The 18,467-nt window shown below is 39.1% G+C and overlaps 1 protein-coding gene across 1 annotated transcript in view; it reads right to left on the bottom strand.

Annotated features, from left to right (window-relative positions):
• Positions 1-469: 469 nt before the first annotated feature.
• The window catches only part of LOC140280086 (roundabout homolog 2-like), a 77,422-nt gene continuing 59,424 nt past the window's right edge, over positions 470-18,467 (bottom strand). The window contains exons 14-27 of the mRNA XM_072375354.1: positions 17,460-17,691; positions 12,644-12,768; positions 12,382-12,553; positions 11,133-11,309; positions 10,079-10,105; positions 9,890-9,929; positions 8,387-8,514; positions 7,459-7,731; positions 6,541-6,703; positions 6,194-6,451; positions 5,215-5,438; positions 3,380-3,541; positions 2,978-3,232; positions 470-1,867 (exon numbers count right to left, since the gene is read on the bottom strand). Of these exons, the coding sequence (XP_072231455.1) occupies positions 1,866-1,867; positions 2,978-3,232; positions 3,380-3,541; positions 5,215-5,438; positions 6,194-6,451; positions 6,541-6,703; positions 7,459-7,731; positions 8,387-8,514; positions 9,890-9,929; positions 10,079-10,105; positions 11,133-11,309; positions 12,382-12,553; positions 12,644-12,768; positions 17,460-17,691 (2,238 nt within the window). The 3' untranslated portion in view covers positions 470-1,865. The remainder of the gene's footprint in view (positions 1,868-2,977; positions 3,233-3,379; positions 3,542-5,214; positions 5,439-6,193; positions 6,452-6,540; positions 6,704-7,458; positions 7,732-8,386; positions 8,515-9,889; positions 9,930-10,078; positions 10,106-11,132; positions 11,310-12,381; positions 12,554-12,643; positions 12,769-17,459; positions 17,692-18,467) is intronic.

Raw genomic sequence — 18,467 nt, 5'->3', positions numbered from 1 at the left:
ACACCACCACATATTTAAGCCCTGTGTTACTCAATTCTTAGAGGGTATGCATCTTTTTCTGATTAACAGGTATGCTTGGATGTGCCATATTAAAAGTTAAAGCATGCCCTATACACTTCAACTACATGGACAAATCTTGATAAATGCAACTGGGCATTAATCAAAATATAGCAAAATTATACCTATAAGGTGAACCCAAAACAGTAAAATGACCAGATTCATATAGTAACCCTGTAATTAAAACTAGCTTATTGAGAACTTGAGAATGATGATGTACATTTTATCCAACTAGTCCTTGAAAAAAAACTTTTAGATTGAGATGTTGAGCGTATTTTATTGCTAGTACTGTAACTGGCTTTAAACGGGATGGACACAAAAGCCCAAATTGCAAGTTAAATTCAAACAAAAATCCAAGCGATTCATACAAGGAACTCCAAAATGGACTCAGGCATTGTAAGGAGAAATCTGGTTCATTTTCACACACATTTTATTTTGCATCAAAGGATTGATAATGGCCCTAGTCTATGTGGCTGTGTATTCCTGAGGGCAAACCAATCTGTCATGTAAAGATTCTTCAAAGGGTGAACCGTTACAAAAAAGAAAAGATCAGAGCATAACCAACCAAACAGGTGTGAAGACATTGCATTCTGAATCTCATAGGCAGACAATTTCATCCTGCTGCATTTTAAATATTGTAAAACACCTTTGAATGTTCTATACATCTTGAGATGAAAGTGTAAATTCATGACCATTCAGTAATGTTACAGAGAAATTAGAACAGCATGATACTGTTTTTGCTGATCATGTTATTTTCTTACATCTTGCACCATTTTTTTTGTCTGCAGATAATTTAGATCAGTTTAAAGCATCTGTCTTTGCCCCTTTGCATTTCCCTTTACTGCCATATTGTCTTCTGAATATTGCACTGTTATCATAACTCTGGATTTCACTGGAAAAGAAACAAATATATATATAGTTTATTAGAGTATTATTTTTATGTAATGGCTGAGAAATTGCTATTGTTTTAAGTCTGCTGTGTATATCATGATTAATGAGTTTCTTTGTTACAATATTTTCAGGTAATCATGTGCTGTGAACCACTGTTAGTGTAAAGTACAATATGATTCACTGCAAGAAGAATGAAACAGATCTCTTTTTCACTGATTTTTTGGCATAAATGTTCCAAGTGTGTACTATTTTCCATAATACATCTCAGTATTTCCCAAATAATTACTGCAAAGCCAAATACATATGCTCTGATTCAGTTCTGTTTAACATACATGTCCCTCTTTGCCATCATGATTCTCCTCCTCAGCTCAGCTGACAATGAGTTTGTGCTTATTTTCACCAAAACGCTCTGTGCAAAATACAACAATACAGTAGCTTCATCAAAAAAAGCTAACAGTTTGAGCATTAATGAAAAATGATTCACAGTAATAAATCACAAAAGAGACGACATTAGGTTTGGCTTGCATAGCAAAGCAAAAGAAAGAAAAAACATAAAAAAAAATATTTACAAATTTTGCAAGTCCTTTTTTCATTTTGTTGTGTGTTTTCTTCTTCTTCACATCTCCACTGTGTGAACAGTTGTACATCATGTGACAGAAAACAGAAGCAGACATATACTGTAACATACTCTTTACTCTTTGAAGAGGGGGATGAAAATAACACTGTGAGAGAGGTGTCTGTGTCTGTACATGACATTTACAGCTCTGCATTTTTCTCCACACACTTTTGTCTCTTCCGTCAGTCCATGTCCTCTCCATCTTCTCAACATTATTCTGATGAGCAAAAACTCTCATAGCGCCTATCAACAAGGTGTCTTAGGACATGCCGCAGCTGCAGGGAATGAATCTTCATTTCGACTCTGAAAAAAGACACAAGAAGACAAAGCAAAAAACAGAACTGTAAAATCTAGACAAATACTTGTTATCAACTGACCCGGAACCCTGACAACTGAAGTTTATATGGTCTAGATTCAGTAAAACAGAACCAAATCATGATTCTACTCCCACTACGTTTAAAGATGGAATAACATTTATGTACTTTTTCTGTATCTAAAACACAACACTGGTTTGTCTACATAATCTTCAGCAAAATAAAGATGGGCATCAGGGTTCTTTTTGAAGACCAGTGGCATTCTCTTTGCACCCGTGCCATGCAAATAATTATAATTCAGTGCTCTCCTGATTGTGGACATGGAATTCATGATTTCATATATGAAGTGACCCTGGTGTCCTTTTTTTGTCCTTGTTGACTATTAGTTACCCATCCCAGGAGTTGGTCCAGAAGAACCAAGGAGAAACATAGTGGTCTTTTTAAAAACTGGTGTCAAAACTCTTTGACATTCTTGATACCTTTCCTGTACGATTGGCATGCTGCAAGCACAGCATTTTTATATATTTTGACCAATCATCCACATGCAAATACAGACCTGATCACTCAAAGCAAATCTTTAGAAAAAATCCGTCCATACTGAAAAGATTTTAAAACTATGGTTTAAATGTTGTCATGTGGACATTGAATGGGAAGTTTTGGCTTACTACATTAGAATGTGTGCTGTTATCTCCAGCCAAGATAGTACCAGTGCTAACCTTGCTGACAGGACTTATCAATGACTATATTGTGGAATATGAATGTCAGAGTAAAGAGGGCATAAGAACATTATCCAACATAGACCCAGTTGGAAATTTAGCTGCTTTTGGACGAGACCCAATCTGATCTCTAGTTGGTTGAACTGGGTGTCAGTCTGTTTGTCTGTGAGTGACCTGTTTCATCCGCACACTGAGGAGTAGGCAACTGTAATGAGACCCCCTGCCAGTATGGAGAGACAGGTTTTGTAAACACTGATCTATTTAGCGGCTAAGGAGAAATAAGGCTACATATAAATAACCTTTGGATTGTCAGGTACAGATACAAAACAGTGTTTGCTATATCAGACAGATCTGTTATGTGTGATATGAGGATTAATACTTACAGTGTTCCCTCCTCTCTGTGCCATTTACGGAGGGATGCCCAGTGTGGGGGAGGTCTGTGCCAGGTCTTTTGTGAGAACCTCCACTGAGGGTGGCCCTGCCGGATGATGTTGTGCCACTCCAGGAAGCCATATGCTGCCTCTCTAGCGTTGACACGGTCACCATGCACTCCTCAGAGGGGTCTGAGGCTGCAGCTGCCCATGAGCCGTGCATGTGGGAACCCATGCCGTGCAGGGACTTCATAGCTGCTGTGTGGGCTGTTGATTGGGTAGCAAATAAGAGTTTTGGAAAGGATATGACTGAGATACTGTGACATAGAGTCTGCCCTTCGGACTACATTTACTTTAAAACGGACATAATATTTAATCAATAGTGTCTGAGAATTCTGAGAAGTGCAAACTGACCGTCTGTGTTGGTGTCTCTTCGTCTGGGAAGAGTTCCAACCTTGTCTGTCTGAGGTTTGTGGCCAGTGAGTGGTGCCCTCTTGTGTCCAAGGCTATGCGTGTCCTGTGTGCTACGGTCTGCTGTGCCAAAGCTATCTGAGTGACACTGCTGGGAGCTTTTGCCTGTAAAGAGCAGCAGTGAGTGAAGCTTTGCCCATGAATTCCAAAACAAATATTTGTCTCACACATGGCAGGTCAGCCCAGACAGGCAAGAGAAACAGCCAGATGTGTCAGTTGCAATGGAAGCAAAAATACTGCTGTAACTGAAATTGGATTAATGACATTCAGGTCTATTTATGTGTTTTTATACTCTTACTGGATGCCCCCCCCCCCTTTGTTGCAGTAATGAAAAGGATGTAATATGCAATTTTAATATGACAGCCCCCATGGAAACAGTGCCATCACTGTGACTTCCTTTATGTTTTGACTTACTGAGCTGCAGATATTCTTCAGTCCACATTAATTTGCTTCTGAAATAGTGTGTCAAAATGTATGACAGTTAAATATGAAATAAAAACATGTTTGCATTGCTAATGTTTGTAAATATTTATATACACACCGACCTGCGATTGCCCTGCAATGGGTTATTAAAAGTACTGAAAACACATATTCTCAATGCACCCATCAATCGTAACCTATCAAACAATGGGGTCTAAAAATGGTACGGTTCTGTCTCTGTGGGAGAAGCAATCAAGCTCTTTAGTTCTAAAGAAAAAGCTCTTAGATAGAATCCTATTTTTAAATGCATCAAATCTTAAATGTTAGATCTGATACTTTTCAGTACAGCCCTACTAAAGTTGTTAAAATATTATGTTATGGCTTCAGCATCGATTAAAGAATGAGTGCACAAAACTTTAAACAGATACTCTGAAATTCTCATGAAGAAGAAGAACTAATAGCTAAAAAGGGTACTCAAACTAGGATATTTGAATAATTCTGAGACTATAACCAAGTATAGCTTTTGGATCCGCTCTGACTGTCAGTGTCTACCTCTGCTGAGTGCTGTACATAAACACACTTTTCATCCTCTACGTGACATGCCTGAGGTTGGACTTATTGGACAAATCTGGATCAATCAGCTGAATCCTTGGTCCATTTAAACCGATTGCTTTTCAGAAGACTGAAATATCATGTTTTCTTTGTTTTCTTTTCCATTTGTTTGGATTTTGATGTCACAGACACTTGAATCTCTCATTCTGTCATATAGTAGATTTTTCATTGGCTACAAATAGAACACACTTTTCCCTGCATGAACAGTATTCCAGGAATAATACTCTGTTTCCTTTAGTTACATTCTCACTTTATTCATCTGCATACAGAGCCAGTCAAAAGTGTGGCCACATCTTGTCATTCAAAATGATTGGATAAAGTGTCCAAACTTGGCTGGTACTGCACTTGTAATTATTATTATTTTTCATAGATAAACAAAAAGAATATGAAAAAAAACATTTTGATAAAAAAAAAAACGTCATAGGTTTTAGTAAGTATTTTGTTTTTGCTTTTTAACTCAAATACTATTTAATATGGTCATGGTCATGCTTGATTTTTCAATTATTTACCATATTGCCAGTGAATGTGCTATTGTTGAAATTATACTCAGCACATATACATGCATTTACTTTCATCCACACTGTTAAGAATTCATGCATATTCATCTATATTTTTCAATCTTCACATGAGTTTAAACTTATTCTAGCTGAGATGATGTGGTGATCTTCAGCGTGTTTTCAATTTGTTGTCAATGACCCTGTGGTCTATTCATTTAAGAGCAACGACCTAATCAGAAAAAAACATACCTGAACCCTCAAGGTTGTCCATGCTGTGACCAGGAGTATAGTCAAAACCACACAAATTTTTTGACACCATGGCATATCTTTCCTCCTCCTCCTCTTCCTCCTCCTCCTCCTCCTCCTCCTCCTCATCTTCTTCAGAAAGCAGAGTGGTTCCCAAATCAGAGCCCAGTGTGCTGGACATAAAGTCGGTTGGGGTGTTGGACACATTTGGACTGCTCTTCATATGCCTAATGAAATGTGGAGAAATACTGTGCATTAATAAACAAAGTATTTTTCAATTTAAAAAAGCAATGAAGGAGAAAAATACTCCAAAACAAGCATCAGAGTGCAGAATCAGTGGATATCCTGAAGCTTAGAGATGCAATGTGCAGTGACTATGAATGCCTGCAGTGATTTTCACTGATTACTTTCTCAGCAGTGTTGTGTGTTGTGCTAACACAATGGAGTTGTAATTGGACTGGATAAAGGATATCTGGATGGGCAGGGCTGTCAGCAACATGCCTGTTATCTCCCGCACAGCTGTCCTCCACGGTGGCTCACATCCCACCATCGAGGAGATGCATGCATAATTACCAACTCTATTTACTGATGTCAGAACAGCATGTAAAACTAAACCCAGTCATTACCCTTCAACACGTGTCGGCCCTGACTTATCAAGTTTTCCAAAGCTCCGTCAAAGGTGTAATCAATGGAGAGATGTTTTTATCGCTCGCAAGACACATGAACCTCAGATTTGGGATGACATGTGTAAATACCAGCATTAAAAGATGCTCAAACATTAGGCATTGATATGCAAAACTTAAACTATCAGCAGGACAAATGAAGGCAATTACAGGTATCTCTCTAACTGTGCAAAGCAAACACATTTGAATAAAATTACAATGCCATGCAAACCTTTTTATCTTTTTTGCTTTTTATAGCCATAGGAGGTATATAACATTCTATAGAAATGAAATGAACTGGTGCTTTTAAGTATTCTTACCATGCCTGCTTGGCCACTTCATATTGGTATGCTCTGGTCAGCTCATCTAAGTGGGCCTGCAAAATGGATTGCATTTCCTCATGGTGGGTAGAACTGAGAGAGGAGGATGAGGGCTGACTGAAAGGAGCTGCTGCTGGCGAGGAAGATCTTCCTCTCAGGGGAGGAGTGGGACCTCTCTCTTCCTCTACGCTGTTGTCCAAATTCTGGTGGCGGTAAGTCTGGACGGACATGGGTGGTGTCCAAATGTTTTTGTCATATCTGCAAGGTAGGAAAAGTTAAGTCTGACATGGTTTTTTGGCTTGAATGTTCCAGGGTAGAGAGATCAGTGTGATTTCAGTGTATCTTACCCTCCTCCATGGTTTTCCTGGGGGTATTGGTCAAGGTCAACCTCAGTGCCTGGGAGAGGGTGCATGGGTGGTGGAGGCAGAGGCATGTTAGCCCAACATGTACCATTTGATTTAGAGGTTTTTGTTCCACTTTTTAACTTCTTTTTCTTCCCAGTCTTTGCACCTAGGGGTTGATAATAACAGAAGAGGGTTTCAAATACTAAGAAATCCATGTATGCTGAACAAACCGATATGATTCTACACTGGATTTGCACCTGCATACAGCTCTGCTATCTTCCATCTTCTGCACCACTGAAATTTTCAAACCTGTCTCACAGTGTGCCTTATTTCTTTTTTCAGGGTGCTGACAGCACATTAAAACATTTTCTAAATGTTGACATTTCTTAAAGAGGCATCGAAACCTGAGGCAAACCATTTTAAGTTGCTTCCATACAGCTTCCTCTCTTGCTCTACTTTATCTCTGGTAAGCCTGACATTTAGCTGAGCGTGCAGCCTATTGTGCAAAACTACACAAGTGAAGACAGATATGCCTCCATGACTTTACCAAATGTATATAAGCTAAATAAAAAACTTAGAACACTGAGGGATTTTCTGCCATCACTAATCAAATTAAGCCAAAGAAATGCGTCATGATTGCGTGACATTTCTGGGCTAGATAAGCTCTCAGGGTAGAATTGTGATGAAGACAGAAGAGTAATTAAGAACATTGTCCTAAGGGTCCATTTCACTGAATATGTAAATAAATTCCTTCCTTTCCAATTTGCTGTTTCCCAAACTTTAGCTTCCAGTACTTTCACAGCCTGGAAATAATAATGTCTGCAGATCCACTTCAAAGATACAATCATAACCATGCAAATACTATACAATAAGAGAAAAAACAACTAATCCAAATTTTGGTCATTTTAGCATGGCTCATACCACTACCGGGGCGCCTGTCAGTTAGTGAGTAGCCCATGTTTGCCATTTCCTGCTGGGCTTGTAGAGAAGCCTTCCAGCGGGGATCTGGCCTGTCCACAGCCAGCTCGTGGAAGCTGTTGGACTGGAGTATCTGAGTGGTGGCGTAGGGGGTGGGTTGACTGCCTCGCGCTGGGCTGCTGTAGCCTCCTTTCCCCATGAAGTCAATACTGCTGTAGATGGCACCATCAGACAGCATGGTGCCCGTTTTCTCCACTGCTGCAGATGGTAAAACATCTGAGACAAAGGAGGATGGAGACAAAAAGAGGAGGGGAATGGAAAAGGCAACATGGAGAGATAAGTTGACATGAAGTTAACGATCTTTAAGGTCATTAACACTCCCTGCTGCTCTGGCATTCTGTATTAGTTAAATACAGGTCTAAACTGGACTTGATATAAATGAAAGTGATTATCAACAACCATAATTAGCATGCAACACTCTGTGGGAGCCCAGTGGAGTGTTCACAAGAGGGAATATTCAACAGCGCTAACCTTCAGCTCTACTGTCTTGCACACACAAAAAAAAGTCTGCAGCTCACATTAAATAAAAACATATGAAACAAACTCATAAACTTTGACTATCAATGTTATACAACCTCATTAAATGCACAATGGTAAGTTATGACAGACGAGTGAAGGCCAAAAATATATATGCAAACACCACAAATGTAAGCTAAATATCAGACTTGTCAAAACAAATTAGTAAAATGTAACCCTCAAAGGCTCTTTTAATTTGGGTGCATGTGCTTAGCCTGTTTGTGTGTGTGCATGCGTTTGTGTGATGTGTTGTCACAATGCTTCCCAAAGGATAAGCATCAAAACTGTCCAACAAGGCATTGCTAAAACTGTGTTCCTCCTCACCTCCTTCCCCCAGCCTGTTTGTGTTTCTTACCTCCTCGGCCAAAGTTGCTGCCACCCTGCGGGCTCCCTAAGCCTCCGTTAGCTGGGAGGCTTGTGGAAGGCCAGGAGTCAGCCAACCAGGGTAGGCCTGGATCACCCCCCTTCAATAACCCTGGACGGCTGTGGGAGGATGTTTAAAGCAAGACAAAGGGATGAGAGGATGTGAGACAGAGGAGCGGTGACATTGTTAAATATTCAGCCTCTGTTGTAACGGCAAAGCTAATTTTCTTCCTGCTGCATCAACAACAAAATGATGTGAAAACTCATTCAGCATATTCTCGCCTGCAGAGCAGCCCAGCACACAAGCAACAATAAACAACAGAGAGACATAAAATGGCAAGTCTATAAATCAGACCCCCCACCCCCCAGCCCTTTAACTCTACCACCCGAACTATCCAACTATCCCCAGAGAAACAAGGCAGGCCTAAACACACACTAAATCCACTTTAGAGCCTGAGCACAACAGAAATTTACATTTTAAATTGAGAATCATGGACAGCCTCTGGCAGATCAGCTACACTGGAGCACCGTCTCCATGGCAACAGAGACAGCAAAAGCCCATTAGGTGCTTTAGGAAAGCTACCGTGTCATTTTGTTTCTGTGAAATACAACAGTCATGAAGGCATGTTTTGACTTCAAGGTAGGAAAGTTGTTGGGAAGCAATTCAGGAAGAGGAAAAAGACAATTCACAACCTTTTCATATCAGTGGCTGTGAAATGGCAAGACATTTCACTGCCTGCACATCCAATAAACATACTCTGTTTGCATGTTTAATGTGCAACTACACAGTGAATTTTCCACTGAGCCAGGTTTGCCAAGAGCCAGAAGAATTGCTCATAGCTGACATGGCGATGGCTCAAAGTTGTTCAAGCAATCATATCAGTAATTTCCATGTTAAACTACACATGTATATGAACACATTTAGCAAACATTTTGATACATGTGTGTGGAGAAACACAAAGGCAAAAGAAGGAAATCTCTGCAAAGCAAATTTGTCTCTCTTCCTTTTGTCTAGCAACTCCTTGATCTTCAGAGGAAGGATACCAAAGAGGCTGTCACTTTAAAGGAAAGAGTTGAACCTGCACTGTCTGGTCCATGACTGTGTCCTCTATGCTGAGCTTTCACAAACAGCACATTCATCACCTCTCCCCTTCCCGTGCGACCTTTCACTGCACCAGCAAGCTCAGATGAACTGATAGAGCCAGTGAATAAAACAGCTGCCCACCTACATTAATTGGTAGGACTCACTTCAAAGGAGTGATTAATGATTTCATCAAGCGAACACCAGTGCAAATCATACACCAATACAGTGTGAATAAGCAGGTGGAGAAGGTATGCAAATCCCTTTCATCATGAGAGAACTCTTCATTTCAGGTATTACAAAGGGCCAGTGCCACATAGAAGACAGAATATGGATAGCACCTAATGGTGCTGAAATGTCAACGGGAAAGCTCTAACTGCAGGGTTTCTTGTTTTTTATAACTTAAATTCTCACCTTCCATTTCTGATCAGGCCTCTGTCTCTTTGGAATGTAACTTGTTGAGAAAAAAAGGAAAAAGAGAAAACTAATTAAACACATTATTTTGTCGTAACAGACAGAGTCACCTTTATTTGATGTGAGTGGCTATCTCTGTCAAGAATTATATATATATATCTTTTATTAGAGCGCAATATGGACACATACCTGCTCGAGTAAAGGTGAAGGACTGAACTGCAATTCAAGAAGACAAGATAGTGTGAGAATATCAAAGGGTAGAGAAAGAATCATTCATCTCAAGAAAACTAATCAATCAGAAACCATATTCTAATGATAAAATAAATTAATGAAATAAAACAGAAATGTGGATCTTTTCATTTTGCTGTGTTTGCTCATCCATCACTGATAATATGTCAGCACTGATCAGGCTTCAATGAAACTTGCAGGGGGTAGTTAATCTAACCACAATATTGCAGCATTGTCTGAATTACATAGACTCTCCTGGGAGATAAAGCTCAAATGAAGGTGACACTTAGAACCTTTATCTTCCCCCTTTGGGCATCTGCATCCTCATAAGAATTTAAATTATTTATATCATTCTTCCGAAATCCATCTTGAACCATTGCATTTGAATTAAGAAACAAAATGAACAAGAGGTTTCATTTTAGTATTGAAACTGAAAAGAAATCAAAGCATATCATACACAAGGTATTATTCTAAAAAAAACATGGCATTTTCAAAATATGAATTTATTGTTTTGGAATCAAACCTTCCATTTTCAAAGAAAACGTTTCATGTTTGTATCAATCCCAATTTAATTAGGAAATTATTACGTCACTACAATAAAAGCTTCAATACATATTAAAATAAATTCATACAGCCGCAAGCTTGACTTGTGTTGGGTTAAAAAAATATTCCATACCTAAACCTAAATGTGCCTCAAGTTAATGGGCAAACAACACCAGCCGCGGCCTGATAATGGAAGGGGATGTTAAATTACTTATCTCGCATGAATGTATTAGAGTGTTGAGGTATGGTGCTGATGGAACTCAGCACAGCTGATGCACACCACTGCACAGTGAATTAAAGTAAATAGATCCTATTTCCATCTGCGCTTAAATATATTTTCCTTTGTTGTGCATTTCAGGCCCCCTCAAATGGAATCACATTTGTGACGATATCAGCTTCCACTGGAGGGAGAGACCTACTGCGCTTTGAAATCTGCTGATGATTCAGAACCATATGGAATGATTGTTTCCACCTGCATAGTTGCTAAGGCCCTTCCTCTTCTTTCTCCTCCAGTAGAGCCAAGCACTGAAGCCCATGAGGACAATCCAGCAGGCTCCTCCCAAACCAGCGATGAAAGCTGGCTGCTTAACTACGTCAGAGATGCTATTGTTGTCCTCTGATCCCGTCATTACATCCTTCAGTTCTGCTCCTAGAGGAACAACAAACAAATACGAATAGATTTACACAGAAAATACATAAATATAATATTATCTGAAGAGCAATTTAAGAATGTTGCTAGAAAAAACAGTTGCTGTTCTTCAAATGCTGTGTACAAAGATAAACCCCATTGACACTAAGGTCCTTGATATAGAGAACGGCATGCATGCAGTGTTACCAACAGACAATGACCAAAAAGAAAAAAATTAATTTGACTACTTGACTACTTGAAATGACTTATTGCAGAAAAGAATTTTGATTACAACATCAGGGTGAAAATATGCACTTTAGAGAAAATCAAGACAGCATGGAGCCCACTGTTCATCAAACGTAAGGAAACCAAGGCCAAAGAGAAAGCCAACAGATAGAAGAAAAAAAGGCACACTGTGGAAAAACCAAATAAAGAAATAAATAAAAAAGCAGCATCAGTGCATCCAATATAGAGTTAATCAATTCAGCAGTGCACTTATCAACTTGAGCTGCAAGACATGAGATTGACAGAGCTGCTCTGACAGAGTTTGATTTTCTGTTGCGGCTACTGTGCTGTGAAATTAGATTCACAGTCTCCAGCAGGAACAACCCCACCCTCCATCAGCACCCCCCGTCATTAAGCTTCAGTCCACAGGCCTGTTTCCCCTTCTCTGTATGTTAAGAGTGTTATTATATACCAGTCAAAAGTCACAGATGAAGAGCATCTGGCCTGGTCTGCCATATTGATTCTGGGCTTATATACTCTGGGCATCCTTTGGCTATTTCATAAGATGTGATAGGCTGATAAGCTCCAACAAAAACACTGTCTACTATGTTAGCACCAGCTGCCCACATATTGAGGAGGATTATTGATATGGCTAACAGTACTTGGCACAGTGTTACCAGACACTACACTTAATGAATCACTATTGATTTCTCCACAGACGCCTGCGTTGTAAAGCGCAATCTTCTTTCTTGTGGTGCGATAAATTGCTAAATCATTTTTCCAGACCCCTGATCTGCTATAGAGACCTAGGTACCCCATTATGAGGTCATTTCATTTGACCCAGGTTTGGAGTTTGAGAGTGGATTACCCAAGATGATGAGCTGGGGTTTACTCTTGACCCCCACCCCTGCGTTGGTGCCTGCAGCCACCTCTACACGGTACTGCACTCCTGTCTGCAGACCCCCGACAACAACTGAACGGATGGTTGCATCCACTGACTTATTGACATGAAAGCGGGTATCGTTGGCCAAACACCAGATCTGACAAAGACAGATGCAGTAGACAGAATTTAGTTTAAGTTTGTATAATACATGACATGAAATATGCAGTCTGGGGGACGCTGAGCCTACCTTGTACTCCTGGATGATGCCATTCTGTTGGTCGGAAGGAGGGGGGTCCCAAGACACACTGATAGATGTGCTGTTGTGGCTTCCCACTGTCAACACTGTCACTTGCTGTGGAGGTGCACTGGGTGCTGATGGGTCGTGAGAGGGCAGAACAACAAAGAAAAAGATATACATAAGGAAAAAAAAAGAAAGAATGGAATGACTTAGCATTTTGCTTATAACTGAACAGGAAGTGTCTCATGGTCTTTTTTTATCATATCAAAGGAGGCTTTGTCTCGCTCTCTTCCTCAGTTTACATTCATACAGCAAGCCTTACAACAAGATATTTTCAAAGCTCGTCTTGCAGATCAAATCCAGAGCACTTCATCTTACTGAGCATAGGATTCCAATATCTTAATGGCATCCTATGTTATGCAGGCCAAGCATTTCAGATACAAACTGTGCTTTTCTAATTGCACAAATGACAACTATTCCAAGCAGATCAGCAACTTTAGATATGAGTGGAAGTTCTTGTGCCAAGAAAAAAATTAGATGATTTGTCGCCACAAATGTGGGCCCTCGAGGTGCCAGATTCAAACTCTCCATTTAATAAGTTAGCTTTTAAATGCATCAAATTGGCCTGATAACCTGCAGGCACAGATCAAAGATTTAAAGGGACTATAGGAAGCAAAGGACAAACACCATGTCAATGCAGCTGAATAAATCATTTCCCCTCAAAAAACAGGCCACCTCCGTAGTTTCTCCTGACCCCCATTAGAAATAACATTATGTTCTGACTGAGTGGATGAAAGTACTACTCTGACCTCAATTAAAAGGCTGTAAAATAATAATGCTTACTGCAGTGTGTATCTGCATAGCAAGCAAGGCACTGGATTCCAAAGCTGTGCAGAGAGGCCAAAGCAGGTGGAGCATTATCTTGGCCAGACTGCAGCAGTGAGTTAAATTTTCCAGATGGACTTGGTTCTGTAAATGGCCAGCAAGAAGTGCAAACGTGTGCAGAGTGTTTCATACAGACAAAAGCAAGCCATGTAGATAGTATCATCAGATATGATCTAATGAAGCAGGGACATATGGAAATCTTAACATCTGACTCAGTTAATCCACATATAAACACAGCGAAACAACAGCTTTCCTTTTGTTAATTAGATTAAACAAACCTCCCTAAAGATTTAGCTTGTACTTAAAACTTCTGAACAGATATGGCATGCCTGCAAAATATTTGACAGCCTGGTAGTGCAAAAGAATTAAATCAACCATATGACATGTTGTCTATTTTTATTATGTTTAACAAATAATCTCAGCCGAGTTTGAGGATATCTATATCCAGCCGTTATTGACTCTCTGAGACAGTTACTGTCAAAGAGACTCACCCAGATCTACTGTACCAATAATGCAATAAAAGCAATAATACTTATTTAATCACAGGCCAGCCAAATAGAAAACACAAACAATTATATGCATCTATGAAATATAGTTGGGCGACAAAGTAAAGGAAAAACATATTGCTCAAGATGGTCCACATATCCCTTAAAGGCACTGACACACCAAATGGCAAAAACTGCAACGAAAATAACTCCTTACTTCGTCTCTTTGGTTCAGCTGATTTAGGAAAAAAAAGTATAATTAAAACACATTGCAAAGATGACTTTCAATCATCAGCTAGGACAAACAAGCTATGTCTGCTCAAGAAGACATCATTTTGCAGTGCAGTGCAGAACGGAGTATCCCTATATATAATTCTAACCGGTGTTGAAAGATATCCATATAAATCATTGTAGTCTCTTTAAAGAAGTAAATGCCTTCCTTTCATACTGTAGGGCACAAGGGGTCAGTGAATAGCTTAATCATTTTGAAAAATATGGGAATCATATACTCTGGCTATCACAGTTACCGGATCAGATCTCAAACAAATAAACCTTTGAGCTTTGTTTTTTTTTTAACTGATCTGTTAGACTTTGCTCTCGATCACCATATCTTTTGGGAAAATAGTGTTGCATCCCACCAGTAGAATTCCACAGATTTATAGAATCAGAACCAAGGCACAATGAACAATTCATCTTACTAAAACAATAGTTTTTCCTTTGATTTGTAACGCATCAGTGTGTTTATGATGAAACGGCATTAGCCAGGGAAACAGATCATTTTGAACTCCTGTTTGAAGACACTAACACTAACGCATTCAGCCAGAAATACAGTAATGAGCAAGGAAGTCACATTTTAAAAACAATTTGGACCACCAATCAACACTGTACACAAACAAGGCCGTTTCAATGTGGTTCGCAGGCTTAGAATTTCTAAGGTAATATGCCATCTTTGTATAGCAAATATGACAAAATCAAATCAGAATCATAAATCTGTTCAGAGAAACAAAACAAACAGACAAAGCAAAACAACCCAGGGAACACAGATACCTGTCACTGATTATTTTTGAGGGTTTATTCATTCTTAAAACAAAATAGAAAGCTATTCAGTAGATGTGCTACAACATCCACATGATAGATTTTGCTCTGGCGCACAAACACAAGAACAGTTATGGCTAACTATCTGTCAAATTTATTGGATGATTTCAAATGTTTTGGTGCTTCTGTCTCTGTTTGTTAGTTTGGATATAATACTTCTGTATTATATCATGAATAGTACTTCATTTCCCACAAGACAGCAACTAAGCATGAAGTAGTATAATGAACAAAATGAGCAGTAAAACATGCTTTCTCTTTCACTTATTGTAGTTTCTCACACAATGATCATGCTGTAAAAGCTTTAACATGAAAACAACATATTTCTAATTATCAAACAGGATTGTACAATCATGCAAATAACCTCTGGTTTTCCACTTAGATGTCATTTCAGTGGTGCTGCTTCAGCAAACAAATGCAGCTTTTCCAGTCAGTCAAAGGTTTGCATTAGAAGAAGACAGGAACCATTAGGCGTACTTCTGTAATTTCTATATGTATGAGAACAATCCCTAAGGATGAATGGGGCTACAATACCAGTAATGACTGGTAACATTTACTAGAAATGGTCACAATGCAGAAAAGGTCAAAGTTGGTCTTGTTAATACTGTATGACGACAACTGATATAAAGACTTATGAACAATGTAGCTGGAGAGTAATTTGCAGCAATGAATGCCTCCAGTGTCTAAAGGGAACATAGAGATTTACTCACAGCTGCGCAATTAAACAAAAGGCACATAAGCCGCTTAATGTCTAGCTATGCAAGACACAAAGTAGAAAACACAACATGTAAATGAATGCATGAAATAAGACAATTTACCCATGAAAAAGAAAACATTGCCACATCAACATGTCTGTTGCCAAATGATGCATGGGGAGTAGAAATTAGCTAGTGGATCTCAGGGCTCTAGTCCATCTTTATTCTTGTAAATTCTCTCAACAAACTGTCAAACCCTGGTCTAACACACTAATACCAGTATATAAAATCTGATCCTAACAGATACACCTGCTTAGCACTTTAATACAACATATCATTTCTTTTAATTTGGCATCAATATTGTTGGAAAGTCCAATGCTCCTTGAGATGACAGTGACAGAATCCACTGCTACTTCTACTACTTCTGATAAACTTTTTTTTTATCCCCCTTTATTCAGTAGGAGATATAAATTTTTTTTTCATCAACAACCCATGAGACATCTTCTGTTTCACAGAAGCGGAGGCACATTCTCATTTTGTTTTAAGGTTAACAAGGTTCCTGATAATGCTGTTAAGTAGCATGTGTTCAGGCTCAAGATAATCAGTAGATCAAGCCAGTTCTTCCGGTACCATGATACCTTATTCCCAGGATTCCAGGTAAATACAGCATACAGTCCCAGTCTCTATAAACCTACACTGACATTGTGTGGCCATTTTAACTGAACTCCAGTGAGGTGAGTTTCTCTTTTTCCACCAGTTGTATCCTATGGTCTTACATGGTCCTTATTCTCCTACTGAGAGGAAGACCAAGCACTGTGATCCTCTCATCATTAAATACAAAATGCTGCAGGCAAACATTTTCTTTTACATGAAAGGTCTTCTCACAACTTTGCTCACAATATAAGCCATTTTTGATGCAATCAAAAATGATGCAGTAGCTACCTGAATGCAGTGAACTACATAAAGAGATCCCCTTGTTTACTCAAGGGAAACAAAGCCTCTGTGAATGAACCACAATAGTTGCTTCTTGACCTTGTAAGCAGCAGTTTGTATAAGACTGAATCAAATCATAACAGATAATTAGCCAAAAATCTCTGATATTTGATAACCCATAAGACATTTTCAAGCTAACTGTTACAGTGTGACACATAGTGACATAAACTGTTAACACTAGGGGAATAAGAAGATGATGAATTGAGTTGCACAACAGGAGGACAATGAGGACACCAAAAAGTGTTTCCACTCATAAAGCTCATGGTAAGTGTGTTAGCAATGGGGGGTCATATAATGCATGTCTGGACAGAGACGTGGCAGCGGGGGTCAGAGAGAGAACTAAGCTTAAGTCAGAGGAGACGGTTTCTGCCCTCCCCCTCTGCCCACCATCCCACAGGGGCCTGGGGGTGTCACAGAACCCCACTGTGCTGTCTGTGAGACCTGTTTTCACACACTGGGGACATGGTACCACAGCAGCAAGCATGTGTGGGTGGATGTACTTGAAATGCCATTATCCATTACTATCTAGCCATGAAGCTATTACTAGTGGCAACTAAAGATAAAAGTAGTAGAAACACAACACTGAATTGATAACTAAATCAAAGATTTTCTTGATCATTTAAGTTGAGAAAGAAATAGAATTTTGTCAGAGATGTGAATGAATTTGTTAATTACCTTCTTCCATGGTACGTGCTGTCATGGATTCACTATCTGCGCCCTGGAACTCATTGAAGAACGGCCGCACTTTAATTTCATAGACAATGCCTTTCTTCAGACCAGAGATAGTTATGTTCCTCTCTGAGGCGACCCTCAAGTCCTGTATTTGCCATGGCCCTGGGGAGGGCAGCCCTGAAGTTTGCCGGTACAAAACACGGTAGCCTTGAATAAACTGGGATGAATTTTCCACCTATAAGTAGGTGAGAGGGAAAGAGAATGATGATGTGGGAGGTGTCAAACATCTGTGTGTCAATTGCTTTGGATCTGAATTTAGCTTGTGTCCTCCATTAGCAACAATGCATGCTTAGTTAGTCTCCCAGCTTAATTACTAGCAGAGAGGCAAGAAACGTGACATAGGGAGATGCGGTATATCTAACGCGTCTGCTAGATGTACCTTATAAAGAGGCACAATCTGAGCTCAAAATACTGGACTGAAATATTGCCAATTTTTTTATTTTCATTTTTACTTAAAGCATTTCTTGAAAAGGGCAAATTATGTAACAGGTTCATGTTTGGAAATTAGTTATCATTAGGGAGAACAACAAGCAAAAAAAAGTTTTTTCTTTATTACTGGAGCAGTCCAAATATGTCTGACAGAGCTAAGATTTTTCTTTGTGTCTTTGTCTTTTTCTCTCTGTAGTCTCATTCTGTATGTTCCTCACAAACCGATTTCCATTCACATTCGACAAAAAAAATCAAATTGATTGAGAGCAAATATACATTTTTAAAAATTACTTTTTGCCATTTTCAAATATAGTTACAAATGTGAAGGCATACAACTAGTTAAACTTCCTAACTTCCTAACATGATTTTCATTGAAACAAGAGAAGTTTTTGCCATTTATGGTGCATTTTTCTCAAAATTTCTCAGAAAAATATGAATATCCACCACAACTTAATATAGCCTTGGAATTACTGTGTATTTTCATTGCAAATGCAGGCCAGGATTATGTCTTTGATATAAAGT

This window comes from Leuresthes tenuis, unplaced genomic scaffold (assembly GCF_036924035.1).
Source record: "Leuresthes tenuis unplaced genomic scaffold, fLeuTen1.0.hap1 SCAF_21, whole genome shotgun sequence".
NCBI classification, from domain to species: Eukaryota; Metazoa; Chordata; class Actinopteri; order Atheriniformes; family Atherinopsidae; genus Leuresthes; species Leuresthes tenuis.
The sequence above is the reverse complement of the archived record's forward strand: the minus strand, read 5'-3'. Positions and strand labels throughout refer to the sequence as shown.